Here is a 22,500-nt window from a genome sequence, read left to right as displayed (position 1 = left end):
CCCATTCTCCTCCACTACTCTCCATACCTCCACTGACAGGCCCATTCTCCTCCACTACTCTCCATACCTCCACTGACAGGCCCATTCTCCTCCACTACTCTCCATACCTCCACTGACAGGCCCATTCTCCTCCACTACTCTCCATACCTCCACTGACAGGCCCATTCTCCTCCACTACTCTCCATACCTCCACTGACAGGCCCATTCTCCTCCACTACTCTCCATACCTCCACTGACAGGCCCATTCTCCTCCACTACTCTCCATACCTCCACTGACAGGCCCATTCTCCTCCACTACTCTCCATACCTCCACTGACAGGCCCATTCTCCTCCACTACTCTCCATACCTCCACTGACAGGCCCATTCTCCTCCACTACTCTCCATACCTCCACTGTCTTCGACTTGAAAAACAAACAATGTTCTTCTTTGCCTTATTGTTGTTGTCGTCCCCCCCCGTCTGCATGTGTGTATTACATGGTAGTTATGGTGAAGTCTAGGAGACCAGTTGGACTAGCAAAACCATTCAGTTTACTGCATGTCTGGGAAGCAGGGGAACAGGGTATGCACACACAGTGTCAGGGGAACAGGGTATGCACACACAGTGTCAGGGGAACAGGGTATGCACACACAGTGTCAGGGGAACAGGGTATGCACACACAGTGTCAGGGGAACAGGGTATGCACACACAGTGTCAGGGGAACAGGGTATGCACACAAAGTGTCAGGGGAACAGGGTATGCACACACAGTGTCAGGGAACAGGGTATGCACACACAGTGTAAGGGGAACAGGGTATGCACACACAGTGTAAGGGGAACAGGGTATGCACACAAAGTGTCAGGGGAACAGGGTATGCACACACAGTGTCAGGGGAACAGGGTATGCACACACAGTGTCAGGCTCAGGGCTGGATAATGTCATATGCTAACAGCGTTAGTGAAACCACAAGAGCACAGTAAAAAAATTACCACAGCCAACTATCCCAGAGAACACATAAATCCGCAACGGACAGGGACTTTATCAACAAACACAAACTACCAATTTGTCTTCATAATTCAAGTTTAAAAAAAAAAAAAAAACATGGATATTGTATAACTGTATTACCTAAAAAAAATAAAAAAATAAACACACTAAAGATATCGCTCAATGAATCCCATTGAGAGAAAGGATATTTGAGTATTTCCTGTGGTGAGGCCTTGAATAACATCTTAAACAGATTATTCATCATTCCTTGATCATTTTATTTAACTAGGCAAGACAGTTAAGAACAAATTGTTATTTTCAATGACAGCCTAGGAACAGTGGGTTCCTGCCTGGTCAGGGGCAGATTTGTACCTTGTCAGCTCAGGGATTTGAACTTGCAACCTTTTGGCTGCTAGTCCAATGCTCTAACCACTAGGCTAACCTGCCTAGAGTAGAGATGTAGTACCAACACAGGGCTGGAGGAGAGATGTAGTACCAACACAGGGCTGGAGGAGAGATGTAGTACCAACACAGGGCTGGAGGAGAGATGTAGTACCAACACAGGGCTGGAGGAGAGATGTAGTACCAACACAGGGCTGGAGGAGAGATGTAGTACCAACACAGGGCTGCAGGAGAGATGTAGTACCAACACAGGGCTGCAGGAGAGATGTAGTACCAACACAGGGCTGCAGGGGGCAGGAGAGCTAACAGAACACTACAGCTTTCCTGTTACCAAGATCCCTATTGTGCCTTCTGCTAGACCTGACTTCATTTAATTAACTCTCTCCACTTTAAACAACATCAGATACAGGAACCGACGGGAATAAGGAATCAAAACAGCCCTGATGTGAAAGATTTAGACTGTTGGCTTAGACTGAGATGCCTCGACAGCTAGGTAAACCTATCTAACCATCTCAATCTAATGTATCTGTCTGTAGAGCCTCAATACAAAGACACTGTCTAACATGGATTATTGATCAACGGTAGATCAGTTGATTGCCACAAAGGTTCGGAAAATGACCTGTATAATTCAAGAATGTCCTAGAATCACATGTGATGGTGAAAACATTTGTAGCCTTTTTCATTTTATCAAAGGTATAAAAATAAAAAAATCTAAATTATATATTTTTTTTAAATAATAAGAATTATATTTCTCAATTACTAATAAAATCCTATGAGTCACTTGGTATAATAGTCTATCGGGTCAACTGACAAATGACATCTCCATCTTGTGAAAGAAAGAAAGAAAGAAAGAAAGAACGAAAGAACGAATTACACAGTGTAAATAACTGATAAAACATCTACTGTCTCTAAAAACCCCATGAAGCAAACGAAATAAAGGACAAACAACCATATAGATCCTATTTAATTACCAGAGGGGCCTATGCCACCATTCTATGGGGAGGACAAACTGCACCTTGCTAATGTAAACTAGCTAACCATTGATATATTACCACACTATTCCAAGGTTTCTCTCTCGTGACAGAGATATTGTTCTTTAAGTAAAATCAACTTCACTAACAAACACATTTTGGCATACAAGAATAGAAAAAGAAACATCCATTCAAGAGATTTTATTTTTTTAATTCAAAAAAAATCTTATAATAATAATAATAAAATGTATTTATTTTTTAATCAGAGTAGGTACCCGCGAGGGTCATGTGAAGATCATTGAGACATAAAATAGTTTTTATTTGCCACTGATGAAAAAGGCTTAAGACATAGGTCATCACTCTTTATTCATTCTTGTACCGACGGACACTACAGAGAAGTTGGACAGATACTTAAGAGAAAGCTGAGAAAGCTGACAAGGTAAAACATCTGTCGTTCTGCCCCTGAACAAGGCAGTTAACCCACTGTTCCTAGGCAGGCATTAAAAATAAGAATTTGTTCTTAACTGACTTAACTAGTTAACTAAAATAAAGGTACAATAAAAATTGAAAAAGGAAGAATATTAGTGCATCTGGAGTCAACACTACATCTACGTTACCGTGCTAATGAACAAAGACTCAACAACAACAACAAAACACACAAACGACATAGCCTATATATAGCTTTTATATAACAATAGACCTGAAAAAGGTCCTGACAGGAGAACAGTTCAATTCACGTCCCTATCCATCAGACATTGTGCAGTAAAAAAAATATATGTTTTGTTCATATGTCTATAATATATCATAAAGAATAAAGAAATAAAGAAATATCTGTCTATTTTAATTATACAAATTTACCTTTGTAAGAAATACATGTATTTCTAAAATGACAATAAAAAATCTTTATATAAATTAGATATGATTGATATGATAACAATCTAAATAAATGTTCATAAATTATATAATACTTTAGTAGATATGTAAAATCGAGATCCATTGATTGTCAATCAAAATGGGTACGTTGGTAAAATATTTAAGATCATTTTAACACCAGCTATGTTACCAGGAGCTTTACGGAGAGAACAGTTTTCCTGGTTTCTTTTCACCTAGGCCTAAATATGTGTTAGAATTTGTAATGATTTATTATTTAATATGTAAGCTTACTAACACAGTAGTGCTATTATTAATCGAATACACTTCCTACAAAGGTCTCGGGAATCTTTGTTGAACAAAAATGACATGCACCGAAACGCCCCCCCCCCCTCCCCATGTAGGTCCCAGTCATTTAACTCCCCCATGTAGCACCGAAGCCCAGCTGTGCCCTTCAGGATAAGTCCAGTGGGGGAATGCGTTTGTCAACTAAACAAAAAAGCATTGCAAAAAAATAGATAAAGTGACATTTCAGGAGAAATTCAAAAAGTTAATGTCAGAAAGAAAGACACAAACTGACACAGAACGTACAAACTGAGTCGGAGCTATATGATAACAGGCCTTGAAAATGCCGAATGCAGGAAAACGTCTTTCAGCGAGGCTGTCACGCTGGCCAAGTCAAGGCATTCTCAGGCCAAAGCCCCCACAACCACAACATTAAGTACAGCAACAAAAAATATAAACCGTCAAATCTGGATTTCAGTTGGCAACGAGACAAAACCTGTCATGACTCCAACCTGGTGGCAACAAAACAGGCTTCAGATCTCAATTACATTCAAACGACCCGAGATTTTGTCTTCTCTATTCTACTGTGAACCTGACGAAGAAATCAGTGACCTAATATGTTTATCTAGGTATCCCTTATAACATCACTTGAGGCATAACAAAAGATTAACAACATTGGCTTTCGCCAAATGCTTCTTTCTTTGGGAAGGATTTTTTTCCCTTGCTACTTTTCTCCCAGTGAGGGAAACCAAAGGACAATACAACCCAAACCTAGTGCTGTAGTCTCCCAGTCTCCCACAGATCTTAGAGACTGTAGCAAAGGCCTTCTTATGACAAGCCATATATTTTAGCATCATTAACTTCTAATTAAGTGGGCATAAGACTTAAACAATAGCCATCTCAATGTCCATCTCAATGTCCTCTCCTGGACCTCCGTAAATAATAACATGCTGTTTCTACAAAGTCACATTTTTTCAAAATGTATATCGTTGGGGTGTATTTCTTTCAGAGGAGTATTTTAATTCATACTACTACTAATACAATTGATTATATATTTAATGTATATCGCAAAATACAGTCTATGTAATATACAGCCTGGTCTGAAATTATTGACACCCTTGATAATGATGAGGAATAATGATTGTATAAAATAAATAAAATACGGAGCTATATTGTATATACACACACACACACACACACAAAAAAATCATAATAATATTTTATACTCAAAGAAAGGTAGGGGTCAAAATTATTCACAAAATACACATAATACAAGATTTGTATAAATAAAGTATAAATAAAGTAGTCAAAAGTGTAGTATTTCACCCCATATTCCAAGAATGCAATGATTACATAGAGCTTGTGACTCTACAAACATGTTGGATGAATTTGTTGTTAGTTTTGTTTGTGTTTTAGATCATTTTGTGCCCAATAGAAATGAATGGTAAATAATGTATTGTGTCATTTTGGAGTCACTTTTATTGTAAATGAGAATAGAACATGTTTCTAAACACTCCTACATTCATGTGGATGCTACCATGGTTACGGATAATCCTGAATGAATCCTGACCCTTAAATAAACTCTCTTTCTCTGAGCAATTAGTATTAGTATTAAAATACTATAATTTCCCTTTATTTATTTTTTGAGCGTACAATATAGCTCAGTATTTGAATGATTTATTTTTCTACAGTCATTATTGCTGCTCTTGATCAATGGTGTCAATCATTTCGGACGCCAGTCAAAAAATTCATGATCCTTGTTGATCAGAAAAATAGAGAATCTCATTGGGGTAAAAAAAAAAGTGTTACAATTATTTCAAGCCACAGTTTAAAACAGCATTAAAATCGAAATTAAATTTGACTTACTGAGGAAGGCAAACCGGGAGGAACTTTCCGAACTTTCTTTGTCTGAACCTCTGAAATACACAAGAATTAAAAACAGTTCAGTGTCACATTTTTATTCATAATCTCATGTTTTTCTCTTGAAAATATCCATTCATATGATCAAGACTAAACAAAGTCAATAACTTAACAAGCCACTTCACAAAATAATATAGCTTATTGGGCCTGGATAAATAAAGAAGGAAGCCTTAGCATGACAACATACGATCAAGTAAACTACAAATATAGCTATCCACAACACAAAATAATTCCCTTCATATTGGGGGGGGACGGGACATTTTGTCAGCCGGTGATTGTCAAGGAAATAACTGCCGTTAACTACAGTAATTAACATAAACACATTTAGCATCTCCTGGCTTCCACTCGGCCTACAAGACACTGATGCAGACCTTAGGAATCAAATCAAATCAAATTTTATTTGTCACATACACATGGTTAGCAGATGAACAAAGAACATCTGCATTTTCATTTAAAAATGTCTAATAAACCCATTTAATATAGACTAAACCATCACAATAAATCCATTGTTTATTTTAGACAGGTCTAAAGAAAAAATTATGATATGAAGAAAATGTATTTCAGAAGAACAGAATAGTCCTCCTGATCTGGCTAAGCCAAATGGCTGTGGGCTACACTAGTTCATTTAACAGACAAGATTATTATATTATAATTCCCGTGGCATCATTTTATATGATTCTAATAGTAAGAAGAATACAATTGAACATTGCTGAATAAAATAGAAAGGATATTGTTTCCCGAAACGATTTCCGAGGGAGTGTGCACGTGGCTATTCTTTGTTCAGCGTTTAGCATAGTGATAATTTGCTTAATTTAGAGTTATTTATGCAACTTTTAGTTATGATACAAACTTTAGGCTATTTGTTTTGATTTGTAATACATTCTAAGGTTCCATGATGCGACTTAATGATGCTGTGCTCTTGCGCTGTGCTCTGTTTCCTACGCAGGCTGCACACACTTCATCAGTCTCTCATTCACATGTTGAGAAGCACTAGACAATATTCTCACCCATTAAACTATTTTCAATTTAAACTGGTCTTTACATATAGCCTACATGTGTGGGGGAAAAAAAACATGTAATCTGTAGCCTGCACTCGAATAGTGAATGCAGGAAGCGGTTGAGTTTTTAATATGCCAGGTAAAACACACCGTTTCTAAAGTAGATTAATGTGCTTAATTTTAAGAGTTGAGACATAGATATAGCATTACAAAAGAGCTGTGATCCTCTTTAAAATATATAGGTCATGCTTAGAGATATTTGGCCACTTTAAAGCTCAGATCCAGTAGGATTGTCAAACGTTTGCCTGCCGACAGTACTTAGCACCTCTGAACAGAGTCAGTCAATCTCTTGTTTTTGTTCACACAGCAAAGACCTTGGAAGACGTCAGCCGCTCAGCCTTGTTAAAATACTCCAAACCAGAAGGTGGCAGTAGCGTTGTTTGGCAATACCTATCTATGCATATTTCTCATGGTCTAGATTCCAAGCTATCTGTGCTAATGTTGATATTTTGTAGAATGCCCTTGTTGATACTAGCCAGATGGCCACAACTACCTAGCAAGATAATGAAGAAACTATTTAATTCCCTTTCCATAATCCCATACTGCCAGTGCCAGCCCATTGCCAAATGTTAATCTAGCATATTCACTAGCTAGCACAAAATATCTAGCTAGCTAGCTAAGGACACTGCACTAACATCGCCAGCTAACACAGGCAGCTGTTTAATGGAAACTAGCTAATCCATTGTGATGCCATTATAATGTCAACACTAGCTACAGTGGTTAGCTAACTTGGAGGAAGTATTTAGTGTTGTGTGCATTGCATCGGTGCACTTAGCTAGCTACCATCCCATAGCTTACATTGCATATGAAGTGTGACTGGCTCATCCATATAAGCCTATGGGCTGATGCATGCGACCCAGCAGACTATACTCAATTTAATCTTGTCTTTACATATACTAAATAATATTTGTGTGAAAGTTTTGATTCATAATGGGTCATTATCATGCACCTGTCAGAACAGGGGAAGGGGAAACAAATACTTAAATAGGGTAGCCTAGTGGTTAGAGCGTTGGACTAGTAACAGGAAGGTTGCAAGTTCCAACCCCCGAGCTGACAAGGTACAAATCTGTCGTTCTGCCCCTGAACAGGCAGTTAACCCACTGTTCCTAGGCTGTCATTGAAAATAAGAATTTGTTCTTAACTGACTTGCCTGGTTAAATAAAGATAAAATATAAATACTTAAATCCTGCAGTTCATTTTCATGCCGCCCGGGTAGGCTACCCAAGTGGTAAAGCGAAGCAATGTGCTTAATATTAGGAAAGCTGAGAAATCAATTGAGATCCTCCTCTTTTTAATAGAGGCCATCACAACCCTGTTTTCTCACGCAATTGCATATTCTATAGAAATGTAGAGCAACATAGGCTAATAGGAACACTTATCTTCATTCCATGCATCAACCATCTATGAGGAGCTGGCTCTCGCTGCCCAACAGGTGATCCTATTCCAGTCAAACTCTGGATGCCAGGGCTCTCATTAACAGTGTGATTGGATTGTCCATTGCATTTGCATTGATGTCAGAGTGATTAGAGAGACAATAGAGTGCTGAGTACCAGGCCGTTACCAAGTTTGGTAGACTACTAATAACCATCAGCAGCATCAGAGCAAAGTTTTGGAGAAGCCTAGTTACTGTGACTCAACGGTCACGTGGAATTTCACTGCGGTCATGACTCGTGACTGCCGGTGCGGTGGTAATACGGTCACCATAACAGTCCTAATTAGGGGCTGACATCTCTTAAAGCCTCCACTGCAAGGCATGATATTTATCGTCAATTTATTTACAGTTTCCTCTTTCAGGTCTTCCACCCAAACAATGTCACACGGAAGCTTTTGACTTTCCAAGAAGTCTGACTGACTGTGGATACTTAGAATGGATGATATTAATAAAAAAAGACATGTAAATTGAACACACAACTTGTGTGACAGTTCACGATCAATACATGTACTTATTTTTAAACAGATTTGATGTTAAAATAGACTCAGTGGAGTGGTGGAGTGGTGTGAGGGTCGGGGACTGAGAGCCTGGTGGAGTGGTGTGAGGGTCGGGGACTGAGAGCCTGGTGGAGTGGTGTGAGGGTCGGGGACGGAGAGCCTGGTGGAGTGGTGTGAGGGTCGGGAGCTGAGAGCCTGGTGGAGTGATGTGAGGGTCGGGACTGAGAGCCGGACGGAGTGATGTGGAGGGTGAGGGGGGACTGAGAGCCTGGTGGAGTGATGTGAGGGTCGGGAGCTGAGAGCCTGGTGGAGTGGTGTGAGGGTCGGGAGCTGAGAGCCTGACGGAGTGATGTGAGGGTCGGGAGCTGAGAGCCTGGTGGAGTGATGTGAGGGTCGGGAGCTGAGAGCCTGGTGGAGTGATGTGAGGGTCGGGAGCTGAGAGCCGGACGGAGTGATGTGAGGGTCGGGAGCTGAGAGCCTGGTGGAGTGGTTTGAGGGTCGGGAGCTGAGAGCCTGACGGAGTGGTGTGAGGGTCGGGAGCTGAGAGCCTGGTGGAGTGATGTGAGGGTCGGGAGCTGAGAGCCTGACGGAGTGATGTGAGGGTCGGGAGCTGAGAGCCTGGTGGAGTGATGTGAGGGTCGGGAGCTGAGAGCCTGGTGGAGTGATTTGAGGGTCGGGAGCTGAGAGCCTGACGGAGTGGTGTGAGGGTCGGGAGCTGAGAGCCTGGTGGAGTGGTGTGAGGGTCGGGAGCTGAGAGCCTGACGGAGTGGTGTGAGGGTCGGGAGCTGAGAGCCTGGTGGAGTGATGTGAGGGTCGGGAGCTGAGAGCCTGGTGGAGTGATGTGAGGGTCGGGAGCTGAGAGCCTGACGGAGTGATGTGAGGGTCGGGAGCTGAGAGCCTGACGGAGTGATGTGAGGGTCGGGAGCTGAGAGCCTGACGAAGTGGTGTGAGGGTCGGGAGCTGAGAGCCTGGTGGAGTGATGTGAGGGTCGGGAGCTGAGAGCCTGGTGGAGTGATGTGAGGGTCGGGAGCTGAGAGCCTGACGAAGTGGTGTGAGGGTCGGGAGCTGAGAGCCTGACGAAGTGGTGTGAGGGTCGGGAGCTGAGAGCCTGGTGGAGTGATGTGAGGGTCGGGAGCTGAGAGCCTGACGAAGTGGTGTGAGGGTCGGGAGCTGAGAGCCTGGTGGAGTGATGTGAGGGTCGGGAGCTGAGAGCCTGGTGGAGTGATGTGAGGGTCGGGAGCTGAGCTCACCCATGTTGTCGCTGTGCAGTGGTCTCCGGCGAGGGTTGTTGTTATAGTGCTGGTAATACTGCGATCCAGGCTTAGTGGGCGACACCGCCCCAGGGCTGCCCATTTCTCCTCCCAGGAGGCTCGGCTGTAACACACAGGACAGAGACACGGTAACGTACAAGAAACACAGGACAGAGACACGCCAGTCGCTAAGCGTAAAGTACCCCCCCGCGGTGAACTCCAGTGTGAAGTCAGGTTGAGGTGGATGAAGTGAGCGGCTCAGAAAACTACAATCCTCACACACAGTCGTCGACAACAAAATGTAGAGACATGAATTTACATTTTGAACAAGTAGCGTCTTTGTTTTAAAACACCTTCACTGAAGGATTAGCAATTCACAGTCAGAATGTTAAAAACATCAACAGACAGGCGTTAAAATAACAGGAGAAATAAAACATTATTGTTACACGACTAAATATCCGAAGTTGTATGGAATCAATAAAATACATTGTCAAGGTTTTAAGTTTCAGCACATGCTGACCTAAACATTTGACTTCAAATCTTCAATCTCAACTCTAATAAACAAAATTAACCAAAAAAGGTAAATAAAGTTTTCATTTCAATCTACTTATTTAATAACTAACTACAACTAGTATACATTTAAAAAAAAAAAAATACCTTGATAACAGAAACAACAAGGTAGTGTCCATATCAGGACGTTATCCACCAGAAAGATCAGAGTCTGGTACTGAGAAACTAGTGTCTGACCTCAACTCCCTGTGAATATAGTCCACTTATCCCAAGCAGCCATCATCCTGATTAAACTCTGCTCCACTAACATTGTTCTCCTAATCAAGTTAAATTATTCACCGACAATAAGTGCGTGTAGGTTCGTTAATTTTTTACGAAAGAAAGAAACTAGCAGAAGATGGACTAGAATGTTCCTGCTGGGCGACGATGAGAGGAGAGCAGTGGATGAGAGATTGGTACGAGCACAAGAAAAGATTTTTCCCCCCAAAAAACTTTTAAGGATATACTTGTTCAAACTTCCCAGCAACTGAACTAATTAGTGTAGTTGATCAAGTAGAGAAAGTGTTTGCCTTAGTTTGAATTCCAGTCACTGGGGCTCTCACAACAGAGTTAGACATGCTTCACTAGATCTCAATTCACATGCTAAACAGGCTAAATAGGCCAATTACAGGCCTGCTCCTGGGTCCCCCGTTAACGCTGGCTACCACCCAAATGGTGCCCTAATTCCCTATATAGTGCACCAGGACCCATAGGGTTCTGGTCAAAAGTAGTGCACTATATAGGGAATAGGGTGCCATAGAGCTCTGGTCAAAAGTAGTGCACTACATAGGGAATAGGGTGCAATTTGGGAGATGCCCTGGGAAAATAAGACGGGGGCCTTCAGACTGCTAAAACAAAAGGACTCTTGTCTTACATAAAGTAAGTCAACCCCCCACCCACCATCACCCCCACCCTCTCCCCCACCCACCCACCCTCTCCCCCACCCACCCACCATCACCCCACCCTCTCCCCCACCCCCCACCCTCTCCCCCACCCGCCATCACCCCCACCTTCTCCCCCACCCCCCACCTGCCATCACCCCACCCTCTCCCCCACCCTCTCCCCCACCCGCCATCACCCCACCCTCTCCCCCACCCACCCACCCGCCATCACCCCCACCCTCTCCCCCACCCTCTCCCCCACCCTCTCCCCCACCCCCCACCTGCCATCACCCCACCCTCTCCCCCACCCTCTCCCCCACCCGCCATCACCCCACCCTCTCCCCCACCCACCCACCCGCCATCACCCCCACCCTCTCCCCCACCCACCCACCCGCCAACACCCCACCCTCTCCCCCACCCCCCCCACCCGCCATCACCCCACCCCCCACCCGCCATCACCCCAAACTCTCCCCCACCCCCCACCCAACCATCACCCCATCCTCTCCCCAACCCACCCAACCATCACCCCCACCCTCTCCCCCACCCACCCACCCAACCATCACCCCACCCTCTCCCCCACCCACCCACCCAACCATCACCTACACCCTCTCCCCACCCACCCACCCACCCAACCATCACCCCCACCCTCTCCCCCACCCACCCACCCATCCACCCATCCACCCAACCATCACCCTACCCTCTCCCCCACCCACCCACCCAACCATCACCTACACCCCCACCCTCTCCCCCACCCAACCAACCATCACCATCACCCCCACCCTCTCCCCCACCCTCTCCCCCACCCACCCACCCAGCCATCACCATCACCCCCTACCATCCCCCCATGCCATCACCTACACCCAACCATCACCATCTACCCCCAACCATCCCACCACAACCATCACCTACACCCAACCATCACCATCTACCCCCAACCATCCCACCACAACCATCACCTACACCCCACCATCACCATCTACCCCCTACCATCCCCCACATCATCACCCCCACCCTCACACCACCATCACACCTTAATTAATCACCCCACCACCATCACTCTCCTGTCCTCCTCCTCTCCTCCACCTCATCCACTGCTCCTCCTCTCCTCCTCCTCTCCTCCTCCTCCTCCTCGCCTCCTCCTATTCTCCTCCTCCTCTCCTCCTCCTCCTCCCCTCCTCCTCCTACTCTCCTCCTCCTCTCCTCCTCCTCCTCTCCTCCTCCTCTTCTTCCTCCTCTCCTCCTACTCCTCCTCTCCTCCTCCCTCCTCCTCCTCTCCTCCTCCTCCTCCTCCTCCTCTCCCTCCTCCTCCTCCTCCTACTCTCCTCCTCCCTCCTCCTCCTCCCTCCCTCCTCCTACTCCTCCTCCTCCTCCTCCTCCTCTCCTCCTCCCCCTCCTCCTCCTCCTCCCCTCCTCCTCTCCTTCTCCTCTCCTCATCTTGCCCGATTTTAGAGATAACGATCTGTTGTACCCAGCTGGCATCCAGCGCCTGATATTAACCAAGATAAATGACAAGCACCTGAACGGAGGAGAGAAGAGAGAGAGAGAAGAGAAGAGAGAGAAGAGAGAGAAGAGAAGAGAAGAGAAGAGAAGAGAAGAGAAGAGAAGAGAAGAGAAGAGAAGAGAGAGAGAGAAGAGAAGAGAGAGAAGAGAGAGAAGAGAAGAGAAGAGAAGAGAAGAGAAGAGAAGAGAAGAGAAGAGAGAGGAACTCTCCCTTGAAGGATTAAGGCTCCTTGCCTTGGCATTTATAACACAGGTGTAGACATTTATAACACAGGACTATGTATGCATCCCATTTGGCACCCTATCCCCTATGTAGTGGACTACTTTAGACCAGGGGGCCCTATACAGGGGATAGGGTGTCATTTGGGACTTGAACATGCCTGCTTGAGCACCAAATGACGAGTATCAAAAGGAGAGGAGGTCATTGAGAAATCATTTGGGGGGGAAAAAATGGCACCACACAAAAGACAGGAAGAGGCGTAAAAAGAATTGAAGCACCCCCGAATAAATCATGTGGTAACTTCCAACTGAAGAAAATGATGCCAACAAACAGAAAAAGGGGGTAAATAGTTTGAAGTCAAACATAAAATAAACAAAGGTATTTTTTTTCTGATATCAGTACTATAATCTGGATGGATAATACAACAGCATTTACAGGAGACACAGCGGAGCCATAGGGCTTTACAGGAGGAGGATTACCATATGGCTTTACAGGAGGAGGATTACCATAGGGCTTTACAGGAGGAGGATTACCATATGGCTTTACAGGAGGAGGATTACCATAGGGCTTTACAGGAGGAGGATTACCATAGGGCTTTACAGGAGGAGGATTACCATAGGGCTTTACAGGAGGAGGATTACCATAGGGCTTTACAGGAGGATCATTACCATATGGCTTTACAGGAGGATCATTACCATAGGGCTTTACAGGAGGAGGATTACCACAGGGCTTTACAGGAGGAGAATTGCCATAGGGCTTTACATTACCATAGGGCTTTACAGGAGGATCATTACCATAGGGCTTTACAGGAGGATCATTACCATAGGGCTTTACAGGAGGAGGATTACCATAGGGCTTTACAGGAGGATCATTACCATAGGGCTTTACAGGAGGATGATTACCATAGGGCTTTACAGGAGGATCATTACCATAGGGCTTTACAGGAGGATCATTACCATAGGGCTTTACAGGAGGATCATTACCATAGGGCTTTACAGGAGGATCATTACCATAGGGCTTTACAGGAGGATCATTACCATAGGGCTTTACAGGAGGATCATTACCACAGGGCTTTACAGGAGGATCATTACCATAGGGCTTTACAGGAGGATGATTACCATAGGGCTTTACAGGAGGATCATTACCATAGGGCTTTACAGGAGGATCATTACCATAGGGCTTTACAGGAGGATCATTACCATAGGGCTTTACAGGAGGATCATTACCATATGGCTTTACAGGAGGATCATTACCATAGGGCTTTACAGGAGGATTACCATAGGGCTTTACAGGAGGATCATTACCATAGGGCTTTACAGGAGGATCATTACCATAGGGCTTTACAGGAGGAGGATTACCATAGGGCTTTACAGGAGGAGGATTACCAGGGCTTTACAGGAGGATCATTACCATAGGGCTTTACAGGAGGATCATTACCATAGGGCTTTACAGGAGGAGGATTACCATAGGGCTTTACAGGAGGATCATTACCAGGGCTTTACAGGAGGAGGATTACCATAGGGCTTTACAGGAGGATCATTACCATAGGGCTTTACAGGAGGAGGATTACCATAGGGCTTTACAGGAGGATCATTACCATAGGGCTTTACAGGAGGATACCAGGGCTTTACCATTAGGGCTTTACAGGAGGATCAGGGCTTTACCATATAGGGCTTTACAGGAGGATCATTACCATAGGGCTTTACAGGAGGAGGATTACCATAGGGCTTTACAGGAGGATCATTACCATAGGGCTTTACAGGAGGAGCATTACCATAGGGCTTTACAGGAGGAGGATTACCATAGGGCTTTACAGGAGGATCATTACCATAGGGCTTTACAGGAGGATCATTACCATAGGGCTTTACAGGAGGAGGATTACCATAGGGCTTTACAGGAGGATCATTACCCAGGGCTTTACAGGAGGGCTTTACAGGAGGATCATTACCATAGGGCTTTACAGGAGGAGGATTACCATAGGGCTTTATAAGGAGGATCATTACCATAGGGCTTTACAGGAGGATCATTACCATAGGGGCATAGGGCTTTACAGGAGGATCATTACCACAGGGCTTTAGGAGGATTACCATAGGGCTTTACAGGAGGATCATTACCATATGGCTTTACAGGAGGATCATTACCATAGGGCTTTACAGGAGGAGGATTACCATAGGGCTTTACAGGAGGATCATTACCACAGGGCTTTACGGGAGGAGCATTACCATAGGGCTTTAAAGGAGGAGCATTACCATAGGGCTTTACAGGAGGATCATTACCACAGGGCTTTACAGGAGGATCATTACCACAGGGCTTTACAGGAGGATAATTACCATAGGGCTTTACAGGAGCAGGATAAGAGGTTGTAGTTGTAGTACAGTAGGTGTATCTAGCTGTGTTGTATTAGTTATCTTGGGGTTGTAGTACACAAGGTGGCCCTGAGGAAGAGGAACCCTGGAGATGGGACATGACGAGGTGGCCCAGAGGAAGAGGAACCCTGGAGATGGGACATGACGAGGTGGCCCTGAGGAAGAGGAACCCTGGAGAGATGGGACATGACGAGGTGGCCCAGAGGAAGAGGAACCCTGGAGATGGGACATGACGAGGTGGCCCTGAGGAAGAGGAACCCTGGAGATGGGACATGACAAGGTGGCCCAGAGGAAGAGGAACCCTGGAGATGGGACATGACAAGGTGGCCCTGAGGAAGAGGAACCCTGGAGATGGGACATGACGAGGTGGCCCAGAGGAAGAGGAACCCTGGAGATGGGACATGACGAGGTGGCCCTGAGGAAGAGGAACCCTGGAGATGGGACCTGGAGATGGGGACGAGGTGGCCCAGAGGAAGAGGAACCCTGGAGATGGGACATGACGAGGTGGCCCAGAGGAAGAGGAACCCTGGAGATGGGACATGACGAGGTGGCCCTGAGGAAGAGGAACCCTGGAGATGGGACATGACGAGGTGGCCCAGAGGAAGAGGAACCCTGGAGATGGGACATGACGAGGTGGCCCAGAGGAAGAGGAACCCTGGAGATGGGACATGACGAGGGATGGCCCAGAGGAAGAGGAACCCTGGAGATGGGACATGACGAGGTGGCCCAGAGGAAGAGGAACCCTGGAGATGGGACATGACGAGGTGGCCCAGAGGAAGAGGAACCCTGGAGATGGGACATGACGAGGTGGCCCAGAGGAAGAGGAACCCTGGAGATGGGACATGACAAGGTGGCCCAGAGGAAGAGGAACCCTGGAGATGGGACATGACAAGGTGGCCCTGAGGAAGAGGAACCCTGGAGATGGGACATGACGAGGTGGCCCAGAGGAAGAGGAACCCTGGAGATGGGACATGACGAGGTGGCCCAGAGGAAGAGGAACCCTGGAGATGGGACATGACGAGGTGGCCCTGAGGAAGAGGAACCCTGGAGATGGGACCGGACGAGGTGGCCCAGAGGAAGAGGAACCCTGGAGATGGGACATGACGAGGTGGCCCAGAGGAAGAGGAACCCTGGAGATGGGACATGACGAGGTGGCCCTGAGGAAGAGGAACCCTGGAGATGGGGACGAGGTGGCCCAGAGGAAGAGGAACCCTGGAGATGGGACATGACAGGTGGCCCAGAGGAAGAGGAACCCTGGAGATGGGACATGACGAGGTGGCCCAGAGGAAGAGGAACCCTGGAGATGGGACATGACGAGGTGGCCCTGAGGAACCCAGATTTTTCTCAACCCTAAATTGCCCCATTCTTCCAAGATCTCACTGAGTTTGAATGGAACTTGTACACACACACACACACACACACACACACACACACACACACACACACACAACACACACACACACACACCACAGCCCATGAACCCCCCCAGTCCCTAGCTTGGTTTACAAACTCAATCCAACAGTCAGTTACACTAGACATTGAGTTACTCAGAGCTGATTGATGCTGAAAGAGATCCTGGCCACATCACATCCCAGCCTGGCCCCTAGACAGGCTACTAAATATAGTTACAGACACATCACAGTCCAGCCTGGCCCCTAGACAGCTACTATATATAGTTACAGACACATCACAGCCCAGCCCAGCCTGGCCCCTAGACAGCTACTATATATAGTTACAGACACATCACATCCCAGCCCAGCTTGGCCCCTAGACAGCTACTATATATAGTTACAGACACATCACAGTCCAGTCCAGCCTGGCCCCTAGACAGCTACTATATATAGTTACAGACATATCACAGTCCAGCCAGCCTGGCCCCTAGACAGCTACTATATATAGTTACAGACACAGGAACCCACATCCCAGCCTGGCCCCTAGACAGCTACTATATATAGTTACAGACACATCACAGTGGCCCCTAGACAGCCTACAGACACAGCCTGGCCCCTAGACAGCTACTACATATAGTATACAGACACATCACATCCCAGCCTGGCCCCTAGACAGCTACTATATATAGTTACAGACACAGCCCAGCCCAGCCTGGCCCCTAGACAGCTACTATATATAGTTACAGACACATCACAGCCCAGCCTGGCCCCTAGACAGCTACTAAATATAGTTACAGACACATCACAGCCCAGCCTGGCCCCTAGACAGCTACTAAATATAGTTACAGACACATCACATCCCAGCCTGGCCCCTAGACAGCTACTAAATATAGTTACAGACACATCACAGTCCCAGCCTGGCCCCTAGACAGCTACTATATATAGTTACAGACACATCACATCCCAGCCTGGCCCCTAGACAGCTACTAAATATAGTTACAGACACATCACATCCCAGCCTGGCCCCTAGACAGCTACTAAATATAGTTACAGACACATCACATCCCAGCCCAGCCTGGCCCCTAGACAGCTACTATATATAGTTACAGACACATCACATCCCAGCCTGGCCCCTAGACAGCTACTATATATAGTTACAGACACATCACATCCCAGCCTGGCCCCTAGACAGCTACTATATATAGTTACAGACACATCACATCCCAGCCTGGCCTGGCCCCTAGACAGATACTATATATAGTTACAGACACATCACATCCCAGCCTGGCCCCTAGACAGCTACTATATATAGTTACAGACACATCACATCCCAGCCTGGCCCCTAGACAGCTACTATATATAGTTACAGACACATCACATCCCAGCCTGGCCCCTAGACAGCTACTATATATAGTTACAGACACATCACATCCCAGCCTGGCCCCTAGACAGCTACTATATATAGTTACAGGCACATCACATCCCAGCCTGGCCCCTAGACAGCTACTATATATAGTTACAGACACATCACATCCCAGCCCAGCCTGGCCCCTAGACAGCTACTATATATAGTTACAGACACATCACATCCCAGCCTGGCCCCTAGACAGCTACTATAGTTATAGTTACAGTTACACATCACATCCCAGCCTGGCCCCTAGACAGCTACTATATATAGTTACAGACACATCACATCCCAGCCTGGCCCCTAGACAGCTACTATATATAGTTACAGACACATCACATCCCAGCCTGGCCCCTAGACAGCTACTATATATAGTTACAGACACATCACATCCCAGCCCAGCCTGGCCCTAGACAGCTACTATATATAGTTACAGACACATCACAGCCCAGCCTGGCCCCTAGACAGCTACTATATATAGTTACAGACACATCACATCCCAGCCTGGCCCCTAGACAGCTACTATATATAGTTACAGACACATCACATCCCAGCCTGGCCCCTAGACAGCTACTATATATAGTTACAGACACATCACAGCCCAGCCTGGCCCCTAGACAGCTACTAAATATAGTTACAGACACATCACAGTCCAGCCTGGCCCCTAGACAGCTACTAAATATAGTTACAGACACATCACAGCCCAGCCTGGCCCCTAGACAGCTACTATATATAGTTACAGACACATCACAGTCCAGCCCAGCCTGGCCCCTAGACAGCTACTATATATAGTTACAGACACATCACAGCCCAGCCTGGCCCCTAGACAGCTACTAAATATAGTTACAGACACATCACAGCCCAGCCTGGCCAGTATATATAGTTACAGCCTCCAGCCTGGCCCCTAGACAGCTACTATATATAGTTACAGACATCTCACATCACATCACTAGAGCAAGTAATCTAACTAACAATTAGACAGCTACTATATAAGTTAAAAAACTCCCAGTCTTATACACAGTGTCCCAGCCTGGCCCCTAAAGAATATGTACATAAGGATATATGAATGAGTTATGGACACAGAGCAGCATAGGCAAGACACAGCCTGGCCCCTAGACAGTATATACATATGTTACAGATCACATCCCAGTGCCTGGCCAAGTGGCATAGTTAAAGTGGCTAGTGATACATGTATTACATAAGGATGCAGTCGATGATATAGTTACAGTACAGTATCAGACAGTATGCATATAGACAGACACATCATGTCCCAGCCTGGCCCCTAGACAGCTAACATTATTACAGTCACAGTCCATTGTTTAAAGTGGCTAGTGATATCCATTTACATAATTTCAGACCATCACATTCCCATGATTAAAGACAGAGTAGAGTCAGTGTCTGGGATGTATATATAGTTACAGACACATCACATCACAGCCCAGCCTGGCCCCTAGACAGCTACTATATATAGTATCAGACACATCACATCCCAGCCCAGCCTGGCCCCTAGACAGCTACTAAATATAGTTACAGACACATCACAGCCCAGCCTGGCCCCTAGACAGCTACTATATATAGTTACAGACACATCAAAGCCCAGCCCAGCCTGGCCCCTAGATAGATGCTATATATAGTTACAGACACATCACAGCCCAGCCTGGCCCCTAGACAGCTACTATATATAGTTACAGACACATCCCAGCCCAGCCTGGCCCCTAGACAGCTACTATATATAGTTACAGACACATCACATCCCAGCCTGGCCCCTAGACAGCTACTATATATAGTTACAGACACATCACTTCCCAGCCTGGCCCCTAGACAGCTACTATATATAGTTACAGACACATCACATCCCAGCCTGGCCCCTAGACAGGTACTGTATATAGTTACAGACACATCACAGCCCAGCCTGGCCCCTAGACAGCTACTATATATAGTTACAGACACATCACAGTCCAGCCTGGCCTGGCCCCTAGACAGCTACTATATATAGTTACAGACACATCACAGCCCAGCCTGGCCTGGCCCCTAGACAGCTACTATATATAGTTACAGACACATCACTTCCCAGCCTGGCCCCTAGACAGCTACTATATATAGTTACAGACACATCACAGCCCAGCCTGGCCCCTAGACAGATACTATATATAGTTACAGACACATCACAGCCCAGCCTGGCCCCTAGACAGCTATTATATATAGTTACAGACACATCACATCCCAGCCTGGCCCCTAGACAGCTACTATATATAGTATCAGACACATCACAGCCCAGCCTGGCCCCTAGACAGCTACTATATATAGTTACAGACACATCACATCCCAGCCTGGCCCCTAGACAGCTACTATATATAGTTACAGACACATCACATCCCAGCCCAGCCTGGCCCCTAGACAGCTACTATATATAGTTACAGACAAATCACAGCCCAGCCTGGCCCCTAGACAGCTACTATATATAGTTATCAGACACATCACAGCCCAGTCTGGCCCCTAGACAGCTACTATATATAGTTACAGACACAGCACATCACAGCCCAGCCTGGCCCCTAGACAGCTACTATATATAGTTCAGACACATCACATCCCAGCCCAGCCTGGCCCCTAGACAGCTACTATATATAGTTACAGACACCTCACATCCCAGCCTGGCCTGGCCCCTTGACAGCTACTATATATAGTTACAGACACATCACATCCCAGTCCAGCCTGGCCCCTAGACAGCTACTATATATAGTTACAGACACATCACATCCCAGCCCAGCTTGGCCCCTAGACAGCTACTATATATAGTTACAGACACATCACTGCCCAGCCTGGCCTGGCCCCTAGACAGCTACTATATATAGTTACAGACACATCACATCCCAGCCTGGCCCCTAGACAGCTACTATATATAGTTACAGACACATCACATTCCAGCCCAGCCTGGCCCCTAGACAGGTACTATATATAGTTACAGACACATCACATCCCAGCCTGGCCCCTAGACAGCTACTATATATAGTTACAGACACATGACAGCCCAGCCTGGCCCCTAGACAGCTACTATATATAGTTACAGACACATCACATCCCAGCCTGGCCCCTAGACAGCTACTATATATAGTTACAGACACATCACATCCCAGCCCAGCCTGGCCCTAGACAGCTACTATATATAGTTACAGACACATGACAGCCCAGCCTGGCCCCTAGACAGCTACTATATATAGTTACAGACACATCACATCCCAGCCCAGCCTGGCCCCTAGACAGCTACTATATATAGTTACAGACACATCACAGCCCAGTCCAGCCTGGCCCCTAGACAGCTACTATATATAGTTACAGACACATCACATCCCAGCCCAGCCTGGCCCCTAGACAGCTACTATATATAGTTACAGACACATCACAGCCCAGTCTGGCCTGGCCCCTAGACAGCTACTATATATAGTTACAGACACATCACAGTCCAGCCCAGCCCAGCCTGGCCCCTAGACAGCTACTATATATAGTTACAGACACATCACAGTCCAGCCCAGCCTGGCCCCTAGACAGCTACTATATATAGTATCAGACACATCACAGTCCAGCCCAGCCTGGCCCCTAGATAGATACTATGTATAGTTACAGACACATCACAGTCCAGCCCAGCCTGGCCCCTAGACAGCTACTATATATAGTTACAGACACATCACAGCCCAGTCTGGCCCCTAGACAGCTACTATATATAGTTACAGACACATCCCAGCCCAGCCTGGCCCCTAGACAGCTACTATCAAAAAGGCATCCAGAGAGCAGCTGGTGCGGTATAGGAGCTGACGTCAAGATGCCACAGCCCTCACAGACTTGGTGACCATCAATATCTGTGGCACAGAGGTTGGTGTGTGTTGTGGTCCCAGCCCAGTGATACCCAGTGACTGCTCTCTCTCTCTCTCTCTCTTTCTCCCTCCCTCTGCCTCTCTCTCACTTTCTCTCTCTCTATCTCTCTCTCTCCCTATTTCTCCCTCTGTCTCTTTCCCTCTCTGTCTCTCTTTCTCCCTCTCTCTCCCTCTCTATTTCTCCCTCTGTCTCTCTCTCTCTCTCTCTCTCTCTAGTCTCTGTCTCTCTCTTTCTCCCTCCTCTCTCTCTCTCTCTCTGTCTCTCTCTTCTCTTTCTCCCTCCGTCCAGCCTCTCCTCTCTCTCTCTCTGTCTACAGACTCATCTCTCTCTCGCTCCAGCCTTTTTCTCCCTCCGTCTCTGTCTCTCTCTTTCTCCCTCCCTCCGTCTCTCTCTCTCTCTCTCCAGCTCTCTCTCTCTCTTTCTCTGTCTCTCTCTCTGTCTCTCAGTCTTTCTCTCTCTCTCTCTTTCTCCCTGTCTCTCTCTCTATGTCTGTCTGTCTGTCTGTCTGTCTGTCAGTCTGTCTGTCTGTCTGTCTGTCTGTCTGTCTGTCTGTCTGTCTGTCTGTCTGTCTGTCTGTCTGTCTGTCTGTCTGTCTGTCTGTCTGTCTGTCTGTCTGTCTGTCTGTCTGTCTGTCTGTCTCTCTCTCTTTTCTCTCTCTCTCTCTCTCTCTC

General features: G+C 46.4%; 1 protein-coding gene across 18 annotated transcripts in view; it reads right to left on the bottom strand.

Moving 5' to 3' along the window:
• Positions 1-22,500, bottom strand: part of tcf4 (transcription factor 4) — a 417,619-nt gene that overhangs the window by 176,812 nt on the left and 218,307 nt on the right. For 17 of the 18 annotated variants that reach the window (XR_006079479.1, XR_006079480.1, XM_042302739.1 and 14 more), the window contains 2 exons: positions 9,648-9,771; positions 5,357-5,406 (listed from right to left, as the gene is read on the bottom strand). Coding sequence is in view for 16 of the 18 variants with exons in the window: in XM_042302739.1 (XP_042158673.1) it covers positions 5,357-5,406; positions 9,648-9,771 (174 nt within the window). In the remaining 2 variants the exon portion in view is untranslated. Of the gene's footprint in view, positions 1-5,356; positions 5,407-9,647; positions 9,772-10,304; positions 10,326-22,500 lie in introns of those variants that run through there. The other variant, XM_042302749.1, reaches the window with a different exon arrangement.

Source organism: Oncorhynchus tshawytscha, linkage group LG20 (assembly GCF_018296145.1).
Source record: "Oncorhynchus tshawytscha isolate Ot180627B linkage group LG20, Otsh_v2.0, whole genome shotgun sequence".
Lineage (NCBI taxonomy): Eukaryota > Metazoa > Chordata > Actinopteri > Salmoniformes > Salmonidae > Oncorhynchus > Oncorhynchus tshawytscha.
This window is presented reverse-complemented; position numbering and strand designations above follow the sequence as displayed.